This window comes from Gobio gobio (assembly GCF_949357685.1).
Source record: "Gobio gobio genome assembly, chromosome: 13".
NCBI classification, from domain to species: Eukaryota; Metazoa; Chordata; class Actinopteri; order Cypriniformes; family Gobionidae; genus Gobio; species Gobio gobio.
The window spans coordinates 17,199,370-17,213,414 of record NC_137106.1 but is presented as its reverse complement, the minus strand read 5'-3'; the positions used below and the strand labels follow the sequence as shown (position 1 = coordinate 17,213,414).

General features: G+C 35.8%; 1 protein-coding gene across 1 annotated transcript in view; it reads right to left on the bottom strand.

Annotated features, from left to right (window-relative positions):
• Nucleotides 1-7,029: 7,029 nt before the first annotated feature.
• The window catches only part of ldah (lipid droplet associated hydrolase), a 57,913-nt gene continuing 50,897 nt past the window's right edge, over nucleotides 7,030-14,045 (bottom strand). Inside the window, exon 7 of the mRNA XM_079832521.1 lies at nucleotides 7,030-9,541. Within this exon, the coding sequence (XP_079688647.1) occupies nucleotides 9,350-9,541 (192 nt within the window). The 3' untranslated portion in view covers nucleotides 7,030-9,349. The remainder of the gene's footprint in view (nucleotides 9,542-14,045) is intronic.

Below are 14,045 nucleotides of genomic sequence, written 5' to 3'. Positions count from 1 at the left end.
GTGCCTCTGAAAATGTTTCTCTGAGGAGTCCAGTGGCCTTAATCAAATATGGCATTGACTGAGTGAAAGTTAACACTTTTGACTCCATTCGAAATCTAAGGGGTCAAAGCGTGGCTGGTTAACATGGCCTCATTAGCTCCTGCTACACATGTGGCTGCAGAACACCTTTCTGACAGCCATTCAAAAAAGCTGGATATTCTAAAGGAATGCATTTTTTAAAAGCAGATCTTTCATTGTATTCAAGTAGGTGTTTCACCAGTCTTTTGTAGCAGCGCAGGATAGTCACTAGTAATGTGTGATCCCATCAGCAACTCAGCATTGCCATGACATAATTGCCTCTAGCTTTAGAGTGATGGCATTCATGGCTCAAAAATGACAGATTTAAAATGGCTTACTTCTGCGAGTCCTTGTCATACAAACCGACAGCTTTCTCCACTCTAAAAAAAAAAAAGGTTCTATATTGCACCAAAAATGGTTCTTGGCTCGTAATCATAGGGGAACCTTTTTTAGTGCTATATAGCACCAATTTTGGTGCTTCAGCGGTTCTTCAGAGGTTCTTCACCGGTTCTTTGACTAAGGTGCTATATAGCACCTCTGAAGAACCGCTGAAGAACCACTGAAGCACCAAAATTGGTGCTATATAGCACTAAAAAAGGTTCCCCTATGATTACGAGCCTTTTTTTTTAGAGTGTAGACCTTCTCAATCATATATACACTCTAAAAAAAAAGCAATTGGGTTGTTTTAACCCAGCAAATGGGTTGTTTTAACCCTGCGGTTGGGTTAAATGTTTGCTTAAAACAACCCAATTGCTGGGTTTGTCCATTTTCAACCCAACTTGGGTTGTTTTTAACCCAGCATTTTTTAGAGTGTCCACAGTATGGTTTTCCTTTTTGGAACTTTAGATGCTTCTAGAACCAAAAGACACATGTGATAATTGAGCATGCCAGTTCTGAATTTTATACCAAGATAAGCCACCAACATTTGATGTACAAAGGTAGAAATCAGGCTTCTTTTTCTGAACATTGGCCCACATAAAAAAAGGAATAACCCATTGTTTAGCACATTTACATTCTTAACTAAAATTAAGCTGTTTAATGAGAATGAGAAACCAGGTGTTTTATACAATTTCTTTTATGACACCACATTTGGCTTCGGTCGGATGATAGAGCTGCAGGATAGTACATGATGTGTGCAATATGTGCAAGATAAATGACTTCATTGCATTGAGCGACCTCAGACCTTGTTTTGTGAAAGGCGCTGTGGAGCCAAAATCAAAATGATTGTTTTGTTTTATCCTGACACCAGATTTGTGTTCGAGGATCTACTTTCAGTGTTCACCTACATTTACTGAGAGGGTTTGTTTACTTGCACTGGTAATGAGATTAAATTACTTTTATCCATTAATGTCATGCCTTATTATGGATTATCATATAAATCCACAGTATTTTCATAAATGTTTGATCTGAATCATTTATGTATGAATAATAGATAAAAAGTGCCTTGTACCATAAGAATAACAAAAACAAATAGGGACCAAATTTTTTTACTTAAAAGGTTTAAAGGGATATCGTTCACCTAAAAATATAGATTCTATCAGTTTTTTTAAACTCATTTTCTCAGAAATGCGTGATATAAACTCTCAATTCTGACTTTTTTCTCAGAATTGTGTGAAATAACCTCGCAATTTCTAGTTATAAAGTCCGAATTGTGAGATATAAACCCGCAATTGCGAGAAAAAAGTCTGAATTGCAAGTTTATATCTCACAATTCTGACATTATATCAGGCAATTGTGAGATAAAAAGTCGGAATTATCTTTAAAAAATTTTATTCGGTGGTTTAAACCAGCTTACATACACATCGTTCCAAATCTGCATGACTTTCTTTCTTCAGCGGAACCTAAAAGATGTTTTAAAGAATGTTGGATAACCTAACAGTTTTGGTTACCATTGACTTCCATTATTTGGTCAAAAAACACTGAGATATTTCTAAAAATATCTTTTATGTCCCACAGAAGAAAGAAAGTTTGGGTGAACTATCTGTGTAAACTCATTTTAGTTTAGTTTATATGATAGTTTTAGATAGAACCCCCTTTCAATGACATCAAACCATAAGAACAATTTCAAAATAAAGCTTATAGCATTCATTAATCTCAGTGTCAGGGTAGAAATATTCGCCTGCTTACTGTTTATATAACATCAACTGACTCCTCTACGAAGAAACACAAAGCAGATTTTTAATTCATAACAGCAACTGTTTTTCTTTTTTTGACATTTCTCCATGGTAATTCTCCTCAATCAATGTTGGTCTCACTGTATGGGAATGATAATGACCTAAATTGTCCACGGTGGCATTATGAAAGATACATTCCTAAATCAACGGACCACAGAAAAACTAGCCAGAGCATCTGTGCAGTTCAGAACAATATAATGGCATGGAATCTGTGCGGCTCTCAAGAAAGCTTCCTGTGTGGTTTTTACGGTACATTATTGCCGTGACTGTTGGTGTACAAGCTTGTTGTTTCGATTTTTTGGAAGTACTTTGGCAGAAATAAGTTCTTATTTTCTTGTTCAATTAAGTTGAAGACAGTTGCATCCCACGCAATATTTCTTCAGTTCATGCTGGTCCACTTTTGTTCGGCAGGACTGTTTGAAAAGATAAAGCAAAATCTATTTCAAAGCTATAAAAACAAATGAATTTCATTTGGCCAGTCAAGGATAGTTCAAGCAATATCCCTCTTTCGAGGTCTCTACCTCCTCTCCTTGTAAACATTCCCGACCGTGTGTGCTTGCTCCTTAATCTAATTCCTCTCAAGGCAGTTTCTCCAAACAATTTGATTCTTTTTATAAGCAGTCTTTCTTTCACTATTGACACAATCGTGATATCACACCTAGCTGGAAAAGATTAACATTACGGGGCGCCATCTTTGGTTCAAGGAGATAAAGAGGCACGAAGAGTGCCGTTGCCTCTTCTGTTGTTCGGAGGTCTGGAGGTTATCAGCTTAAGCGCTGCATGGGTTACTTCAGCTGTGTCTCGCTATTTTACTAAAGCGAAAAGCCTTAGGAGACATTTAGTAGAGAAGTAGTTTCAATTCAGCATGCCAAGTGCTCTCAGAGAAATGAATGCAAAGCCTGCAGGATTGTCATGGTTCAGTAGAGGGGTTTGGCACTCCTCGAATATACATGCTGATCAGTGCTAAGCAATGTTAACTTACGTTCACCCATATGTGTTTTACTTTACTGTAAAGCTGGTAAAATATATGTTGGTCAAAAAAAACGGAGGGAACAATAAGCCGTGATTGATTTCTTTACTAGAACAAAGGCTTAAAATATGTGTAAATTATTGTACACATGCCAAAAACGCTTTTCTTAATTTAACGCATTTAATGTTATGTATTTAACTGGCTGCAAAAATGACCATTTTAAAGAACAAACCAAGGAACTGTCTTAAAAAGGGAGAATGTCTTTTTTTTTATTGACTTGTTATTGTAAATGCACTGTGTATGTGAGAGTATGTATACTGTTAGATAAGGAATTGTACATAATTCAATTGTAAATTATCTGCAATATATTGGTTTCTTGTGTGTCGTTCCTTTGTTTTTTTTTTGGATATAATGTTTATTAGTATATGTATAAAATATATATAAACAAATTGAAATTTAAAAAGCAAAAAGTAAACACACTTAGCATCTTTTCATACTTCTTTATTGCATTGTCATTTTTGTCCAGTTGATTTTTTAAGTATTGATGGGAGAGAAAAAAAAACACTCCCGCAGCAAATCTTCTTTCCCAGACATCCACATGAAAATGAACCTTCGGTGACTGTCTGACTCACCCACGGTTCCGGAATCATTATTGGGTTTGTATTTTGTCTCATTTTTTTGCCAGCAAGTATTCAGGAAGTTTCCAGGTGATTCTAAATTCCATACAACACAGGGTGAAGAGGGGGATACGGTATTGTCCAGCGCTGGTAGGGGAGGCATTGTGTGCTGAAATCCAGGAAACGCTAATGTGTGGAGGGTCCCTGTGGAGGTTTTTTTTTTTAAATAGATGACTTTGTGCCCTGCCATTGAGCACTTGTCCAGAGAAGGTTATGATGCAAGAGCAACTGGAGGAGACGGATCATCACTCACTTTTATTACAATACCTCCAATATTTAAAAAGGAGTAACAGAGATAACTTATTCGAAGACGTTTATGCCGTCTGTTAATCTGTTTTTGATGGATAGCAAAACTAATCTGAATCAAGGTCACTAATATTTCCTTTGTTGAGTCTACAGATACTGCAATAATACACTATATCAAACAATTATTAGAGACAGAGAAAAGGTGGCCCCTCACCAAGTCCATTTTTTAGGAATGGTTTTAAATGAACACTGACCCCCAAATATTTGAACAACTGCCTGGAGTCCATGACAAGAGGGGATAGTTTTTCTTTATGAGAGGAAAGATCTTTTTAAACACGCTTGTTTCTTTTTTATTGAATCATGTCGCAGAATCACAAGTGAGACCAAAAAAAGCACTGCAGTGCCCAGACTTTGACATCTGTCCAGATGTGTTTTCCTGAGAGCCACTTTGGCCCATATGAAATCTCATTCAGGTCAAAAAGTTTGAGATTGAGGAAATGATGAGACTGACGTCCAAATGTTTTTTGGGACAAATATAGAATCTGTAATTTAGACACTTGACAATAATGCATAAAATTATATTAAAATGATTAAAAAACAACAACAATATAAAATATAGTACATTTATTCATACAATAAATATTATAAATAAAAAATAAATGTATTTTAGTTGGCTAATAGGTGACATTTTATAGAATATTTTGGTAATTTTTTTATTGAAATATACATGTAGCCTATATGAAAATAAAACACATAAAAATGTATATATTTAAACTATATAAAAACTATATAAAATATACCAAATACCGTATAAATATTCAACATTTATTGTCATTTATCCATTACCACAAAAAAATTTGACATTTACTATTTCATAAAGCTTTCCAAGCACGGGCGAACAGCTTGCCAAATTTGTCACACCTGTTTCATATATCCCTTCTGATTATATATAGCATTACACCGAACATAATTATGAAACTGGCACCCACAAAATACTAAAGACTCAAAAAAAGTAGTAACTGTTCTGGTTTCTTGCACATGGTAATCAGCACTTTAAAAGGATAGTTTACTCAAAAATGAAAATTAGTCCATGAATTACTCACCCTCTTCCAAGCTTTATAATGGCAGTGAAAAGCTGTTTCTGTTTTGAAGTCCATAAAAGTGCATCATAAAAGTAATCCACACAGCTCCAGGGGGTTAAAAAAGGCCTTCTGAACCAAAGCGATGTGTTTGTGTAAGAAAAATATCCATATTTAAAACTTTACAAACTGTAATCTCTAACTTCCGCTAACTGTCGTACGTGCGTTCGCAGGAGACTGGCGTTCCAGCGTATGACGTAAGACACTAGTTCTAGCGAGAATCAAATTTGTTTTACACTATCCTTTGCACTTCCGCATTCATCACCGGAACTTGCGCTACACCTGCGTCCTATACACCTAGGGCGGCTCGAGGGTGAGTAAATCACAGGGTCATTTTCATTTTTGGCTGAACTATCGCTTTAATACAGCTGAATGCAAAGGCAGTCCATTGCACCAAACTCCGGGTTGGCTGGCTTGTCTTTTAGTGTGTTTTTCCCATTAAGATTTTCATACATTTCTGCTTATTGTGTTTCACTTCACTTCTACTTAAAAGTACATGATTCCACTATAACACTCTGACGTGAATGTAAATACTGTGCTTAAACTGATCTAATTCCTCTAAACCGAATCAAAAGCAATGACGGGCCACCGTGGGGGACAATTATGGCTCTCTGTAAGTTACACAACCTGAAAAACATTTTCAATACTCCCGTGAGAGCAGCCTTGTGGGATGGGATGCACTGTTTGCTTTTCCTACACTCAGTTTGTGTCATTGAAGGAGAATGTAGGACCTGAATTATATAGGAAATAGCTACAATATCTGTGCTGCTATAATAAGAAAATTCTTTTTTGGAAGACAAATCTCACAACAGTACCAAATACAGTAGGCTTACATTTAGTAGAAAAGATCCATTTCAATTTTAACGCCGGATCAGAGCGTATCAAATGATGTTGAGTTGGTACAAAAACTGGAAGAAAAGGGAACAAAGAGCAACTATTGCGATGTCAAAACAAAACATAACAAAGACCAGGGGAAAAGAAAATGATCTATTGCAGATGATATTTGGCAGGAAAATACCAGAGTATCTTTGGAACGATTCTTCATCACCACAAGAGAACCCAAACCACTCTGGAGACGTAAAACAGTAAAGCTTGTTTGCTTTGCCACAATTCAATCCACCCGGGCAGGATTACTCCATTTCCTTCTATGAACTAGCCCTGCCTCCTGGTTTAAATCAAGGATAAGCAAATTAAGGGGCTTTGTCATTCTTTTTGAGAAGGCTGGAAAGGAAGATTAAAGAGACCTGGGCTTACACGGAGAGTCCCGACTCTCAGAGAGAACGGGAAACAGATCAGCTGGAAAGATTTACTCTCCATTTGCTGAACTGCTCGGCAACAAGATGCGCCAATCACTGCCGGAACGGTCCACCTATGGGACGTCCTGGTACAGAAAAAGACAGATTTCAAATCAACTGAACAAGTGGGCTACTTGTCAGTACTTTGTGAGGGTCTGTGAGTGTGGTGTTGTGCCAAAGCCTATCCAACATTTCTAAAGGAATATCTCACCTAAAAAGAAAAGAAAAATTATATCATTATTTAGTGGCCCTCGAGTGAATTTTGGAAGCCACCTTGCCACTTTTCCCATATAATGAAAGGCCCGTACACACATTTTTGACCATTGCGCCACTACTTTTTCACAGTGTCAAGTTAAAGTCACTATGAAATTTAAATGGTTGATTACATTTTTTTTATGGAATATTGCAGTATTTATAACAAATGCCCAATCTGTGTACATTGTTATTTTTTTTATTTTATTTTTTTTTATTCATGTGCCCTCGTAATCTTTAATCAATCAAAGTAACTTCCCCTCCCTCTCAACATCTCTTCTCTGATGACCGTTACGAGGGCGGGGCAACCTGTCACTCAAATTAGATCGACCAATAGCAAACCACATCCAATAAATTCCCAAAATCAAGGGAAATCATGGACAAAATCAAGTCCCGTCCTACACTTTTTCCTGTTCGAGAAGCAGTTTCTCTCAGATGTATACGTCACAATAAGGAAGAAAAGACTATCACAACTTCCATTTCATGCTAACTTGCTAACTAAAAGAAGACTAACATGCTAACTAAAAGAAGCTCCAATTCAAAGCGAGTCTTGAAACCCTGCCCTCTTTCCATTCATTAGCGGTGCACTTCTGCAGTTGGATATAAAAATGCAATCCCTCTGGTGGGCTGTTAAACATTTTAACAAGATCGAGTTAAACTTGAGAATGCATCTGATTGGCAAACAAATAATTCAGAATCAACTGATTTAATGAATAAATCTGACTCAAAGAATGATTTGTTCAGGAATCTGACAGCAGTGCAGCAAGGAAAACTACAGTGGATCTCACAATTTTCAGTGAATAATGATCAAAATGTTAGTCTGTATTCAGAAGATGTGAAATATAGTACTCAAGTCATTTTAATGATACAGTTATGCTGCTTTTTTATAATTTTGGAGCTTGACAGTCCCAGTTCTCCTTCATCTTCAATGTATGGTAAAATGTGGATTTAAATTAAGAAAAGAAGTCATACAGGTTTGAAACAACATCACTTTGAGCATCAGAGCAAAATGCAAGATCTGATGTTTCATTACATTGACTGAGGTGGTTAGAGGACTGAATAATATTACGGGTCCCTGGGTACACTGTCAAAATATTTCACTTGGTAACCCCCAGGAAACCATGCAAGTGGAGAACAAACCTACAGCCGGGTTTTCTTATAAGGGGTCCCGCTTTGGATCTCCATTCACCATAAAGAAAACTCTTGGGATATGCCAGGAGCCAAGTTGGGGCCTTAAGAATCCAAAGAGATCTCAAGCTAAGAGAATAGCAGCTTTACAGGTAAAACGCTATTCCAGAATCCTGCCGATGCAGTCTGGAGAATAAAAATGATCCAGGGTTAATGCTGAGGTCCATTTATGTGGAGACAGCTCAAATATGCATAATATTTCAGCGTTAAACAAGGGTCAGCCCGAGTTTCATTAAAATTCATAATTTTGTGGTCTGTGCAATACAGGCATTTCCTGCCATATTAATACAATTTCTCTTCAGACAGAAATCAAATTGCATGTAACATGTTCTGAGTGTCAAGAATTGAATAACCAAAAAGAAAAAGGTTCAAGAGATCATACACAAGTGATATACAGTGCTAAAGCAATATTCAGAAAAAGCTTTCCTCCTCAAATACTGAATATTCATAATAACATCTCATTCATGATAATCAACATTATAATTTGTAATTTAACTGCATTAAAATAATATACATAGAACTGTTAAATTCTAATTTTCTATCCAAATGACAAAAATCAACTAAATGCTTAAAATTGGACAAAGTCTCTTTACAAGCTTTTATTGATTAAATCGCAAATGTTTTATTAATTAACAATGTGATATTGTCTGTTAACTATTTTAATTAAACCAAACTTCTGTGTAGTTTGCATTACGTATTGTTTTTTTTAACCCTCTGATGTGATTGTACTTTTTCATATTTTTATATAAAATAACTTTATGTTAAAAAAAATGTATTCCCCATCAAGAAGACAATATCATTATGCCAGGCTGTAGTATTGTTCTCAAGTGACTTGTTTGGTTAAGTAAAGTTTGAAAATTTTAGTGTTCCACTAAAATAAATAAATAATGCAATACACTGCAAAGTTGAAAGACAAGATATGTTTACTTACACTTATTTAAGAATTAAATTATGATATATTTCACAATCTATTAAAATATTTATGAATATGTTGAGGAACGATGAAATATTACCAATACATCAGCCATACAGCTTCATTGTGAAATGACACGTGACATGGATCATGGAATACACACTGCAGCAAAAAGACAATTCATCTGGTTTTGTCGGATTAGTGTGTTACCCCTTTTGGCACTTTTTTTTTTGTTGCTAATTAAACATCTCAAGATTTTTAAGCATCTGTCAGGTCATGGAAAGTCTGACAAGTGACACACTGTAATAATCTTAAGTGCAGTGTGAATTAGCCTTACATTCTAAAATAATGGTCGTATTAAAAAACAACTCACACAGATGGCTCAGTTAGAATATTGGTCTGATAAACATTAAAGTTGAATAAATGTTCATCTGGTAGTCAGAGCGTCCTCAAGTCATCAAAGATCCACTCAGCCGTCATGTTAGCCATTTCCTCCCCTGCATCCAGAACGAATGCATGCCGGATGCCCCTCTCGCACAGACGAATGTCCCCTTCGGGGAAGTCCTTTCTGATATCATGGTAATACTGCACAGGGCACCAGTGGTCTGTGGCTCCATAGTAAAATATAATCTGACAGAGGAGAACAAAATCAACACCCAAAGCCAAAAAAGACATTAAAATGATTTAGGTTTGTTCCCGTAATGTATGTGGGATTCACCACTATGACTATGCATCATAATAAGAGCAGAGCTTCAACAATGAGCACAAGGCTTTTCAGTTTTTCTGACATCAATTTGAGAGAGAGCTAGTTACTCTATGTCACAAAACCCCATATTTCATTTTAAAGTTCACAATCTATGATGTAAGAATAGCAAAAGTAGCAGCCATCCCATTTGATTTACATAGGAACTTAGACCACCACTGGAGTTTGTAGTATGTGCTACTTCATATTCCTTAGCACACCTCAAGATGTCAGAAGCAACAGCAATCAATGAATGACATATCATAAAGCTCTAAAACCTTTTGCTTTGTGAAAAGAATTCAACTAGGGCTGTCAAAGGATTAAAAGATGTAATCAATTTAATTACATTATACACTGATAAGTAATAGCATAAATCAATATTTGTTCATTTATGTTTAATTTAAAGTTTAAATAAATAATTAAACAAAATAAAATAATTTTTGGTGTGTTAGGGGGTGAGGACTATAATGTTATATTAAAAAGTTAATGTTGAACATTTTTAGATGCACTTGGCTATGCGTTTAAGCCGCATATATTCCCATTGAAAATGAACGCATTTTAGGACAATGCAAATACATTAAAGAACCATATGTGTACTACTGAGCATTAATGTGTTTCATGGAGCGGAAGATTTGATGACTTATTGCCTATAAATATTGTAAAGGTGCAAAAAGTCAAAATTCAGAGGCATGTTATCAATAATCATTTTTTGAATGTGTGATTAGTATGGCCAGATTTGGTAGACGATTTCCAGCCCAAAAACCTCACCAAATGTACATTTATATATATATATAAAAAAAAAGAAAAGGTTATTGATAACATGCCTGGTTATTGATAACAATTTTGACTTTTTGCACCTTTACAATACTTATAGTCACTCCAAGAAAAAAGCCCAAAACTTTAACTGACAAAATAATATGATATTATTTTATTGCCATACCAATCAAGGTTGATAAGTAAGTTACCATTTTATCTCCTTAAAACATAACATTGATGATTAAAAAAAAAAAAAAATCCCAGTAAAACGGATCAAATATGACTATATGTCCAGGTAGAAACTGTCAAAACGGCATTTCCTCAGAAAAACACATACATAATTTTCAATGTCAACAGTAAGAAGCCAATTTACGTGCAAAAAGTGCCCAATATAGAGATAAATTTAAAAGAAAAAGCAATGTAATAAACAGGCATTTCACACGTTAATGGATACACCACTGCCAAAATGCGTAATTCATTGATACTGTACAATAATCCGTCAACAAATAAATAACAACAATGTGCTTACCTTTGTGTTGCACTTTGCTTTGACAAAACTACAGTATATCTTTCGTGTACATGTACATGGCACATGCACTTAGCACATTCAAAACGGATTAATCGTTGATTTAAACCTCTTTCAGCATCTGTCGGGGTTGCTAGTTGCAGTCAGATGTCCTAAGTGTGTATATGATGATGGACAGGAGTCACGGTTATATTTATAAAGAGTCTTCGAGTCACAGGTGTAATTCACGTTTGAGAGTTGAGTCACTCTCCCACTCTTTACTGTAGATACAACTTACTGTATATTTATGCCACTGTCATAGCGATCACTGGAATATACAGCTACGAGTCATCGCGCTAAAAACCCGGCTAAAGTCATGAATGAGCACGTCTGCCTGCTGATCGCTGATTGGCTGAAAGTGCGTGCTGGTCGCGAGAACCCGCCCTATCTGGCAACATGGTGTGTGATTTGTGCAGGTGCAGGCGTGATTGATCGCCTACAACCCAATAGGGTGTCGGAATGGTTTGTGTTTATCCTTCTCATCCAACCACAATCAAATTCACTCTGTCCGGATGGCACGATTTATCTGGATAGTTGTTTTTTTATGACAAGCCGTAATGAAAACATGCCGAAATGGAATAGGAGTAACGAGGCTATTTTTAAAATGTAAGGAGTAGAAAGTACAGATAATTGCTTGAAAATGTAAGGAGTAGAAGTAAAAAGTAGGCTGAAAAATAATTACTCCAGTAAAGTATAGATACTCAAAATTTCTACTTAAGTAAGGTAACGAAGTATTTGTACTTCGTTACTTGACACCTCTGGTTCATATTGTCTGCAATGAAATACAAGTCAAAGCAAATTTAGAAATCACTTCTTTTTTTTTTATTTGCGTTTTCCATACTGTCCCAACTTTTTCTAATTTGTGGTTGTATATATATATATATCAGTGCTATCAAAATTAGCGAGTTAATGCATGCAATTCATTTTTTCAGTTTAACATGTTAAAAATATTTAACGCAATTAAAGCAGCATCTGTTTTTTCCTGTTATCCTTGGGCTAGTGTTACATTATATGATTACGCTCTCATTCACGCAAATGCTTTTACACAATAATCGCGCGCACAGACATCGCAATATTAATTCAATTATTCAATTTCTGTATATTTCCTACAGTTAAACAGGTAGGAAGGCCACAGGTAAATATGGCATTTATTCTAATGGGTTTATGTGAAGATTGTTTTAAGTTCACTTAAAGTAAAAGTTGTTTTTTAATAACTGTTGAAACTGATAGCTTTCAATTATATTGTAATACTTAATGTCTATCATTGTCTATCATTAATGTTGAAATGTGTGTCTATCATAAAAAATGTGCGATCAGTAAATTTTCTTTAATTGATTGACAGCACTATAATCGATTGACAGCATATATATATAAATAGCACTATATATTCTAAAGGCTATATATATATTATATAAATAATTGTACTAATTATTAATAGTTAGTAATTGACTTTCAAAAACTTTCATTTTGATTCAAGATATGTTCAGTCAAATATCATTTGGAAGGTAAAACATCAAAGTAGACTATTCATCACGTGCCATAAATCTATAAAGCAGAATGGAGAAAGTATTTAGCAAAGGCGGAGCATGCTGAGAACTTCACAGAGGATCCAAATGGGAAAACAATCAAGATTGCGTTTCAATAAAACAAAATATAAGAAAGATTGACATTAAATCTGCTACGTTCACCACGTCCCCTCAGACACCGGTGTGGACACTTGAAGGGTATTTCCTTCAGTTAGGCTGCCGTAACCTCGGCTGAATGATGCCAATAACATCAATGTGAAAGGAAAAACCACCCGTGCAGATTTCTAAAGGCTATTTATTGGTGAGACCTCGAGAGCCGTACACAATAGAAAGATCAAATTCTCTTGTCAACTGCTTTGCATGATTTCTCTGACAAACTGCATAATGTTTAGCCTTTGCCGACTGTACCAGTTAATCGTGATGGGTTCTACATCTGTCGGCCTGATCGATTTCACCACAGCCCATAAATCTAATAGAGGAGTCAGATGCATGTGGTTTAAGGCTGAGAGGGGTTTAAACATATGACCTCCTGTCTTCACCTTCAGCTTTTTCGGAAGAAAATTATTCTAGCATCGCTATTGGCAAGCGAGACAGAGTGCGAAGCCGATACCAAAGAACGCCACATACTCTTGACACCCTTACGGACAAACAGACAATGTTAGTCAGAGACATGAACAGAAAAGTATAGCTTCCTTCCTCCGTGGAATTATGGGTGGGATGCACAGATCGTACCGGGAAAACCTTAGATCGGTTTCTACACTCAAAGGGAATTTCTGAAGCTTTGACAAGTCAAGGTGCTATGTGTAACATAAAAAGCAGGCATAGAGTATGTGACTCTTAAGAGCAGTGAAGATATCACCTTTTTAACTGATGACAGATACAGACCATCAGCAGCTCCACTGCATGTATTCGCAGTCTCTGCTTTGCATCACACCACAGTACTGAAAGGTACACATGGTTCTTCCGCCCATGCTTCCATTGAGAAAACGGAAGGGTGGGTTAGGGGAACGTGCTTTGAGATCTGATATTGTTTGATTAGTTATCAGCTCTCTGAGGGTTAGTCAGCATGGGTTTCATCTGCGTCTAACATGTTTAGAGGTTTCCAGAATCTCTTTGATCAACGCCCTTAACATGTAGGAAATGAAGGAAAGCTGTGTCATCTGATTGTTTCAGTAAAAACAAATACTCAGCATGGGGAACAAGGCTGTTGGCTACAAATTACACTCATTTACTAGTGATGCATCAACATTTTGGCCACAGACAAAGAAAATTGGCCTGTTTTTATTACTTTAACAAAAACAGAAACTTTTAACAATTACAGTTTTTTACATTTAGATTACTTTGCCATAATGTAACACTCGCTTAATATTTTATGTTGATCTTTAAAAACATAATTAATAACATTGTTAAATGCAATCTTTAGCAAATCTCAAAATAAACATACATTTTCATATTGTGCATTATTATGTGATGCCGTTTTTTTAAATCCTTTTTTTGTCATTTTTTGGGGGGGATATTTATCACTTACAAAATATTAGTACATCA